We start from the raw sequence: 10824 nt of genomic DNA on the forward strand, positions 1-10824 counted from the left end.
CCCGGTTGTATCGAGGTGTTTTTTTTTTTATTTTCCAAAATTTATATCGTTTAGTTCCGTAAATAAATCATGTCATTTTGCATTTTGATAAATCCGTTTCGCTTAGTTTTTTTTTTGTTGGCTGCTTCGTGAGGGTTTTGTACAGAAAATGATCATCGGAAAGGATGCTTATTGAGTACGGTGAATTGAAGGTGAAGTGCATAAAATGAAGAATGTAACATAGAAAAAACTAGTTTACAGTTTTGTTCGAATTTTATTATTTTATTAAATAGCTGCATGCTTTCCTAATAAAATGGTCAAAGGATCTCGAATTAATTGAGAATTATTGATGTTTTTTTTTATAAAAGAGTTAAAAATTAAAACCATCTTACATACATAAAGAACTTTTAAGGATTGTAACATTAATCACAGAATTATTGTTTCCAACAATGTGGATGACGTAGTTCGCAAACAAACGTAGAATGAGACTCCTCTTGAACTTGAGACTTGAACTAATGTTACTTAAAAAAGGTAAGAGGAAAACGAACTTTAGGGAATTGTCATGAACGATCACTGCTATTTTTTTTTTGACAGTATGCTTCAAGGATAAGATTCCCCAGGACACTTTTCAAACTTGTACTCCAAGGTTTCTACCTGGGAGCATACTGAGCATACGTTGAACGCTCGATCCAACCTCTGCATTAGCAGTCCGAGTGGGATCTTGTTTTTCATCAATTTTGTGGCCATTGGAATGTTCTTCGAAACCCATCGACAATTTTTGGCAGGTGACTCCACGGCTACTTTTACATCCGGAATTCTCTCAATCATAATCTGTCAAAGGGTTTAGATATTGCTTGTCTGCCTTAGGTAAGCACCAAATACTGGATCACCGTTCTCAGGCAACGATAGGTTGTCCAGATGTAGTCTATGTTTGGGGAGCTACTAGCTCAAGATATGTGTTGTGTCCAAACCCTAAGATTTCTGGAGGTTCAATCCACCTCAATCCACCTTTTGGCGGCGCAAGTTGTTGTTGCGATATACACAGTCTTCCAGAACCATCCCAGGCTTCAAAATTATATTCTTAATTTCAAGAATATCAGTTAAGTATTTTCAACTCTCATAATTAATTGGCAATTTGAATTGTTTCGTGTAATTTGAATAATATTTTATTTTCTACATAATTTTAGTTTATGTCTAATATAACTTTCCTAATTTATCACTAGTCTGCATAAGAAAAAAAATTATAAAAAATTAATTAACTGCAATAAAATGAGTTATATTAATGCTTGTGTAATGTTCATCACACTCCACTAAGTACCATGTCCTACAACGGCTCAATCTGCAAGAACACCCCATCCTGTGATTGCAGCGTAACCGCATCCTTTGCATACACCAGCGGTATCTTTGTCCGGGGGCCACGGCGTACCCGAAAGTTAGCCAATACTGTTGCCAATCCAATTCGAGACTGCATCACACCAAGGCGCTGTCCGATACAAATACGCGGTCCCTCACCAAATGATAAGAATGTACTAAAGTGTCGCTCAGCAACGCGTTCCGGTGTGAAACGATCCGGATCGAATCGGTCCGGATCGGGATAGTATCGTTCATCGCGCTGGATCGCGTACACCGGGATGTGAATCTTCATGTTCGGTGGTATAATAACGTCACTGTCGGGGATTCTGCACGCTTTCGAAGAAGTACGTGGCAGAATTGGTAGCGGAGGATACATTCTGAGCGTTTCTGGAAGATTGGAAATTGAAAGAATTGAAGTGAGATATATCAACAGAAGTTAGTTACTGCAACTTACCATTGATGCAACGGTCCAGGTACTCCATGTCCGTCAATGCTTCATACGTTATAGCACCATGCTTCTGTATAGCCTGCTGGACACTGGCTCGGGCCCGTTCCTGCAACTCCTCATTAAGTGCCAACTCGTACAGACATAAGGTCACGTTCGAGGATGATGTTTCGTAACCGGCCAGGAAGAACCCGAACGCTTGCGCCATCAACTCCTTCATCGTGAGAGCGGCACCGTTCGTGGCAGCCCTTAGCTCCATCATCATATCAATCAAATCGTTACGCTTGGTGGAACTATTCTCACGCATCGCTACGGTACGCTCTACCAACTCGGTGAAGAACTCAATCACCTCGTCGTGGTTGACCTTCAGTCCGAACACACGCCCAATCACGGGATACAGCCGCAGCAAGCTGCTGATCAATTGCGAATGTCGCGGACTATGAAACACAAGCTGACCGGTTCGGCGGAACGCACTGTTCGGGTCGTGAAAGCTGTTACACTCAATACCGAACGCACAGCCACCAATGTTGTCGATCATCATACGCGCACAGCAATCCTTCATGTCCACCTCACCGCCGGCATCGCCCACTTCCGTGCGCAGAAATTGGGTAAAATTTTTCGACACTTCCATCAGAATCGGAAACATGCCCTTCATCCGGCCGGAGGTAAAGGTGGGCGATAGTTTCGACCGTATACTCTTCCACTTGGCACCCTCGACACAGAACAGATGGCAGGAGAGTGTATCGACGCGTTCGTTGTGGTAAACGCCATGATCCGGGAAGTAGGCAAAGTCTTTGATCAGCACAGTTTTGATGAGATCCAGATCGGTAATCATCATGGTCGGTTGCAGCATGATCGACAGGCCGTAGAATCGTTCCCTACGGTCCATCTGCCGATAGAGTTCGATGGAAACCTCCGCCAAGGATTTGTTCCGAAGTCCCGCAAAATTGCCGAGCGGAAACGGGCCCGGAATCGTTGGTACATTGCGACGCTTCCAGTAATAGTACCGTTGTCTAATAAGAAATGTTACTAAATAAAGCACACCACAGACAAGTAGTATACCGACCGGAAGTGCCATTTCGCGTGGTTAAACTTTGAAGGAGCTCGCAAAACGATGTTACACTGAACGAGCGTAACGATGCACTGATGATTGCATTCTGTATGCATTTTATTGTGTTCCTGTGCGGGAACCGGTTATTTGCACCAGAGACCAGAGTCAGATTAGAATAGGTCAGTGGGCCGGTTGCAGTATAATTATGATGGACGTGCAAGGCAGACAAGTGGAAGGGACGCGTCTGGAAGAAGTTCGCCAAGATAAACCGAGTGCACACAAAGACTCGTGTGGCCTTTGTCCAGGTGCAACAATAACCGCGATCAGATAATGGAGCGAAGATTAATAAACATTTCGGTTTGTTTTTTGATTTTTTAAAATTATGCTGATAATGTGAGTACCGTATCAATTGGATTAATTTATTATGAGCCGCATAGCTCCTGTTGTTGTCATGGGAACAACTAGGCCCACAAATGGAAATAGTACTTTATTTCTTGTTCGTTTGTTTGCTTTTGAAATTTATTTTTTTAAATTAGATGCATTTTTTTATTAAGTTGATTGGTTTACTTATTTCTTTTTTAATCTATTTGTTCATTTCACTTATTTGTTCATTTTATTTATTTAGTAAATTTGTTTATTAATTATTTTTTCATTATTTCATTTCAAGTTTATTTATTTTGTTTATGTTTTTTGTTATTTTGTTACTTTTATTTTAATTTTTTTTTTTTAATTTTTATATTTTTATATTTTTATATTTTTTTTGTTTCATTTAATTGTTTACTTAAATCATTTGAAACACACAGATCTAGCTCGGATCATTTAGTACGATCGTGGTTGAACATCAATTGATGTAAACAGTGCGGAAAGCGATTCATTATTAATGAAAAGAAATAAACAACCAACCCAGCTACTGCAACGCTATTCGTACCCAACACATTTTACAATCAGTTAGGGATAATCATTTCAATGTGGATGCATCATTTCAGCTGAAAGTAATGTGCTTAAAAACACAACACACAATGCGAGATTGTCTGCTTATTTTAACTCTTTTTCATCCGCTACAAATCTCACACGATAAAACACCATTTGTGGGTGACATTCGGCAGGATGGCACCGCACACACGCTTCATGTCGTTTTCGGCCGCGAAAAAAAAAATGCCGGTTCCAATGTGGGACAGACGGCATAAAATGATTGCCACAATTGTTACCAATCATTAAACATTTTACGGTTCATTTACGATTTCCATTTTGTGATGCTGGTTTGAAAGAGAAGGAGTTGCGTTGGTGCTTTAATTTTGTACTTTAATTTTAATATGTGTTTAATTATTTAAAATAAATAAAAAAAAAATAATTTTATATTTAAACAATTTTATTCTATAGCATATATAAAATGTTCCCTCACCGCATATTAAATAAAGTTTCCCATTAAACACAAACGCACCCTCGCATATAGAAAACCAAAACGAAAGAAGCTTAAGCGCGAGAAACGGTCTCACACCTGATTGAACATTAATGCGCTGGAAGCTGATTAAAATGTGGCTTTGGCTTAAAAAAATTGTTCCCTCCACCGGTGGGTTGTGTGTTGTTCAATTTTGCACCATCCATTTGCAACGGCTAAACGGTCCCGTTGACTCAAAGTGAGGCTACTCGTGCGTAAGTTAATCCTTCAATTTCGATCGCCTTTTCCCCGATGGGAAGCTCATTAAATTGGTTTGCGTGTAAATTGCTTCCACAATGTGCGCATTTCGTTGTGTCTTTTTTTTTTGAATAGATCGGATTTCGGTCTTTCCGTTGCAAAAAAGGGTCGAATGGAACTTTTCGTATCTTTAAACACGTTACCGAGTGACAACTCATCATCTATTCGGTATGCGACTGTTCGTTGGGGGGAACATAAACCGAGCGATGCAACATAATCATAATTGATTTATATCAATGTCAGCATCATTTTGTGATGCTTTTGTGTATCATCGTTAAGCATGAATTGTTCCCTCTGAACTGGTGGAATATTTTTGCGAGATGATGCTATAAATTTAAATACACTACAATAATGACATCGTCCAGATTGTCGATTAAAAAGAACGACGAACGTATGGTATGTGGGAGAATTCATTGTCTTTCTTTTTTGCCTTGCTACAAGTATCAAAAAATGACCGAATTCATAGGGGTGCCATTGCACGCCATCGCTGTCAAGCAGACAGGTGCGCTGCGATTGATGTACGTCCGCTGAGCTGCTGGATCAGGATCGTTTCTCTGTTCGCATCATTTTTCCTTACGATACGACACTTAATCAAAACGAATGATTAAATGGTTGCGATCTGATTTTTTGCTCACTATAAAAATACTAAATTGCATAGATTTCTACGGGGAATGAAGATTTATGAGGATTACAACCCATGACTTTGGTAGATGGAACTATTCAGATTATTTTTTTTTTCATTTTCGCATCTTGTGTCATACTATTAAGTCTTCCGGTCTATTAACGATGAACTTAATAAATTAAAAAAAGTAATCATTTTACGTATCGAAATGCTGGTAGTTTACGTTAGACAAGAAGTACTGCTGGACCAAAGCAATACTTGTGGACCTCAATAAGTAAAAAGTCTGAAGGAGCGGGATCCTAGATAATACAGTTTATTATAGATAAAATAAAATAAAATCACATCATATAGGTAATTATGAACAAATTTAGCAACATTTGACTTTACGAGTTTTGAAGAGCTCATAATATAAAACTTTAAGTAGATCCCACCTCAGTTTTATTTTAGATCAGCTTCATGAAACCCGTTTTCGATTTATGTAAGAAGTGGATAGATTCTTTAAACCTCTGAATAATAATGTTTAATGTTTAGAATTAATTATAAAATGTCTATTTAAGGTTAAGTTAAAATATTTGCACAAGTTGTTCAACGAAACTTAGGCATAAAAAGGCTTCGTTCAAAATAATCAATATTTTGAGATCTTTTTTTTTCTAAACTATTTCCAATATTCTTTATTCTTTCCAACAAACATCGATAAATTGTGCTTTCGAAATTGAAATCCAAACAAACCACTAACCGAAGCAAGTTTCTGTTTCCGTAAATCAGAATTTAATTAAATGGAAATCACAGAAGTGGAACCCAGACCTTAGTGAGCATTCTCGAGTAAAGTTTTATATCTTATACTTCCTCAAGAATCTTGATATATTCTTTGCCTCATTTCCTATTCATTCTTTTTCCATTTCTTCACACCGTCCAGCGTTCCCTAATCCTTGGCAATAGGGAAAATCTATTAGCCATTCGTTCAATCGCCTTGAATGTTCTCCCAAAAAACCCCGGGGAAGGATGAGATGGTCTTAGATGGTGAAGGTGAAACGATTATTGCCACAAACAAATAGCCAGTGCTAGTGGTAGCTTTATGCAAAAACGAATTTTTGCGAAAAGATGTTTTGCAGCCTAGACGATGAAGGAGAAATGAGGCTTCGTACCGGTGAACGTGCGGCAGAGCAAGCAAAACGTACGAAGGGGTGGGAAATTAAAAATCAAGTGTTCGAATCCAATTAATTCCCGTTTGGCAAATGGGATAATGGTCGGTATCCAGCCAGCAGTGGAAAGCGGCAGAAGCCGAAGATGGGCTTCGAAATTGTGCAATAGTTTCACAATTTGCATCGATTCTCGTACTGTTAATGGCATATTGCCACGGTTAGAACGCTGCTTACGATCGAATCGTTAGCGCGATGTACGGAGCTAAAAATTTCAAACGAAAACAAGCAAGAAAGGATATAACTTTACGAAAGCGGGGGAAAAGATAGGGAAAGAAGCATTAAAACAGCAATCGGAAGTGGCGTAAATTACGCGCCGTACCAGTACGTGCCAATTGGCCATGTTTTGGTAGCGTCAAGGATGAAATTTTAACGAGAAACTATTTTTGTGAATGATCTAAATTGAGGGGGGACGAGCAAAATAACTGTTATGCTTTCTTTTTATTGTTTAAAACGAAAATTAAAATTGAATAAATATATTTTTAAAAAAGCTTAGACTTAGTATAGTTATAATAGCGTTAAACTCAAAAGGTCTACAGTGTGTGATGCAATTTTTTATTTAATTAAAACACACACCTTTATATTCCTAAATTACTCTCACCCTCAAACATGCCGTAAGGTCATACCACCTAATAATATAATGAATTTAAATCTGCATAATAATTAGTATGGAAATCGTATTAACATGGCATTTAGTCAAACTCTTCCCTAAGGGTACGCACTGGGCGAAGCTATTTAAAGCAATCATTCATGAAAACCCGTACCGTACGATACAAAAAAAGGGATTCCATTTGCCGCTGCTTTCTACCGGAAGTGACCCATGACAGTCAGCCATCATGCGAACGGATCGAAAGCAAAAAGAAACAAAAACAAAACCTGGTGAAAAAAATATCCTTGAGGGGGTTTTTCGCGCACAGGAGACAACGACAATGGATAGTATACGGTTATCAGACCATCACAACATCATTGTTCGGTGGGCACAAGAATGAAAAAAAACGCTTCAACTTTGCGTCAACCGTTCGGAACCGTGCTATTCCGTGGTATTAGCGTACCGACCGATGACCAGAAGCATCAGTAGGTCGTATCTCGTAATCTACTTAAGCCATGAAAATAGAGCCGAATGCTGTGGAACCGGTAAAGCCGTAGGTAAAATGTTGACCGAATGGATGTGAATAAGTTTAGACTTCGAGGCTTTTGTTTAGAAGAGAAAATTTATTCTATTTTTAAACTAAAATGCCCTGGTTTTAAGGAACTTTTATCATAAAAATAGTAATTTTTTCGTACTTAAAATAACATGATCCTGAATGTCAGGAATTCAATGTTTTGTTACTTCAACGTCTATATCTCCTCTCCAGTCTCTTCTCCGACTAATTCAAAAGTCTTGAATAAAAAACTATCTTAAAATGAAGATAAAGAAGCCTAAAATGAGAGTCCAGAAACAGCTTTAGATTAAGCTTTTTTTTCTTAAAACAATTATTTGTAAATTTGTATCCAGAATTTCTCAAAAACCTGGGAGTTCATGGACTAAAACTATTTTTCTGGTTCTCAAGCTTTCTCCAGAAATCCTTGAAAACCTGAAGAACTTAATATTTTTTTAATAATTAATTTGAGTTCTTTTAAGAAAGTTAATTTCATTTTATTGTTTATGCCAAACACATTTTAAGTTAAAAAATCGAACTCCATAAAAATGTCATAAAGTGTCACAAGTGAAAAGTTAATTCTTTTCAAGATATTTTGTGTAAAAACGTTTTAGTTTACTTTCTTACATAAATAAATTGTTTGTTAAACACAAGTAGCATTTGTTTTTAAAACTTTTTAAAATACCTTAACACAACAGTTTACAAAAAAATCAGCAAAACATTCCCGATTACTGTACAGTGCACAAAACAATCAATAAAAACTACTTCACAAATCCGCTTACATGTGTTTTACAACAGATCATTACGATGCAATCATCCCCAGAAGCAAATCGTTCAAATCAATTGACTCGTTCCAATTTTGCTGTCTACATTTGTTTTACCGTCAACCATTTTGGAAAGGGGATAGAAGCAAAAAAAAAAACGGAGACAAACTCCATCGAAAATAGTAACTTCAATTCGTTACTTTTTTAACAACGAAAAAAAGAGAAAAAATCTAAAAAAATCAGTTTGACCATCTCGAACCTGAAAGATGGAAAAAATAGGAAAATCCTTTAGAAAGGAAAACTCACCTTACGGCAGTATGGTCAACGCGATGGTCATATTACTATCGTTTGGTACAAAAAAAAACACACACACAGAAACTTCCAACTGTACCCCACGGGATAGCTGCTGGTGACTTTGGGACAGATAAAAGTGAAATCTAAAAGCTTGTGAGTAGAATCCTTACAGGTTTGTTGGGAACGCAACCGGGACTTCCGGGAATAAGGATGATGAAAAAGGGATGCAAAAATTGTGTGTGTGTGTGTGTGTGTTTTTTTTGGTGCTGTTGAAACTTAAATTTTGTGGATTGAATTTGCATTATCCTCGGTGCTTGGTGCGGTGCTTCCCGTACGGATGGACATTCGCATTGACCACGGGAGTACGCTGGGTGGGAAGCTTCACCAGTGCGGAATAAATGCGCAACCGAGCAATGTGATATTAGTGCTGATCCTTTGCAATGATTACGACGGATCAGGGAGATTCCGGGTTTCTCGACGGGAAGCCAACCACGGCGAACTCAGGAGCATCTACTGCTGGAGTCGCTGGCAAAAAGGAAGCATTACCGTTTGCAAAGTGGACAGTGCAACAGTGCCTCGGTCGTTCCATATTCATTCATGTAGGAAATGGGAAGCAGTTTCAATATGAACCTGCTGTTTCGTTCTCTGTCTCCTTGAGCATCCATAATGTCACCACAGCATACAGTCCTGCGAGTACAGAAACGAAGACGACGTTCCTTCTGCTCTCGTAGGGATTTCATTTTCTCCAATTTAATAATCATCCAATTCGTACGCTTTCCTGCATCCGATTCCCCATAGTTTCCCATGCCAACTCACGGTTTCCGAACTTTCGTACGTACCGGTGGCGAGACAATAAAAGGGGTCTGCAGGATAATCCGCTCGCCGTGTCAAATTGTTAAATAATACTATTGAATTAAATTCGGTACGATGTGCAAAAGTGTTGCACAAAAATGAAGGAAAAGAGATATGTGCGGATAATGCGATTGAATTATAATTTTCTGTGTTGCGCGTATTAGCGTGGGACAAACTCGGTTCTGCGTAAAATGATGAAAATGTGTTTGGGCTTTTGCCTATTGTTTTGTAGGGATTGTAGATTTACTACCAATTGAGTTTATAATTAAGTTTTTTATAGTTTTTTTTTATAGTGTGGTGCGGTCCGGTGGTGCATGTGATAAACGGCGCCAGTCCACACGGCCGGACCGGGTTCAAATCCCATCCGGACCGTTCCCCCGTAGCAAGGACTGACTATCCGGCTACGTGGTAAAATAAGTCTAGTAAGCCAGAAATGGCCGGCGTGACCTGTAAGGTCGTTAAGCCAAGTAAATTTTGCGAAGATTTATTAAAATTGTTTGTCAAGATTTCTTGCAGCTTAGCAGAAAGACTTTCTCAAAGTTTTCTTGTTGCTTTACCCAAGTTCCTTTATATTTGATCTCGGCCTAATGGAAAACAATGTAAATATTTGACGTATTTGACGAGATAGAACGCTCGAATAAGCTTTCCAGAAGGATTTCTTAATTAAGATCACTACAAAAATATAAAAGTTAAAGTTGAAGATATCAATCCAACAAATAAAAGGATGTCTAAAAACCAAGATTTATCCAAGAATGGATTAATGTTGTCTCCAAGAAATAATTATTAATAAGGAGAAAAGTAATTATTTTACTAATTAATAGTAGTAGTAGAGTAAAAGTAATTATTATTAAGCAGGTCCAGAATTATTTCCAAAAGTAGGTCCAGGATGACAAAACCTGTTAAAAGTCCTTTTTTAATTTTTCTAATTTTTGGATGACGAGGTTTAATAACATCGACAAACAAGGTGAACATAAATATGTGTTTGTTCTTCTTGAAGGTTAAAGATCTTTTCTGTCTATGCCAGTCTCCAGGAAGGCATAGAAGGACCACATTATTATCTATATTCGGATATTTCGACGTAAACGATGTGTTTAACAGCCATTTTGAGACAATTTGTGGTATTATTACAGTAAAAAAAAACAAAAAAACATAAAATCTTCTTTTTTTCACATATGGCGACCCGAAAAGCCGGAAACCACTATCATTTATAAACGTGATTTGCGTGCTGAAACAAAATCGTTCCCGAAAAGATCAAACCAATTCTGTAGATTGCTGATAATGTGTATATAGCTGATGATGGTACCGAATGAAAGTGCAGAACAAGGCAAGAACTGCAATACGAGAAAAGTGCTCTATAATTCCATTTCTGCAGCAGTGGTTTAGTTTCTTTCACTACTTTCGGCATACGGCATAGCAAAACAGTAATGCGA

General features: G+C 38.0%; 1 protein-coding gene across 1 annotated transcript; it reads right to left on the bottom strand.

Moving 5' to 3' along the window:
• Positions 1–690: 690 nt before the first annotated feature.
• Positions 691–7937, bottom strand: LOC125768036 (probable cytochrome P450 6a13). The gene is made up of 2 exons (XM_049435159.1): positions 1787–7937; positions 691–1719 (listed from the first exon to the last, which is right to left on the bottom strand). Exons 1-2 carry the CDS (start codon positions 2853–2855, stop codon positions 1304–1306), a joined length of 1485 nt encoding a protein of 494 aa, XP_049291116.1. The 5' UTR covers positions 2856–7937; the 3' UTR covers positions 691–1303.
• Positions 7938–10824: the final 2887 nt, after the last annotated feature.

This window comes from Anopheles funestus, chromosome 3RL (genome assembly GCF_943734845.2).
Source record: "Anopheles funestus chromosome 3RL, idAnoFuneDA-416_04, whole genome shotgun sequence".
Classification (NCBI taxonomy): Eukaryota; Metazoa; Arthropoda; class Insecta; order Diptera; family Culicidae; genus Anopheles; species Anopheles funestus.

Excerpts from the sequence above, each read along its gene's own strand:
- LOC125768036 (XM_049435159.1), bottom strand. The coding sequence starts at position 2,855 with ATGGCACTTCCGGTCGGTATACTACTTGTCTGTGGTGTGCTTTATTTA. Across the intron at positions 1,720-1,786 it reads CCTGGACCGTTGCATCAATG|AAACGCTCAGAATGTATCCT; the intron begins GTAAGTTGCAGT and ends CCAATCTTCCAG.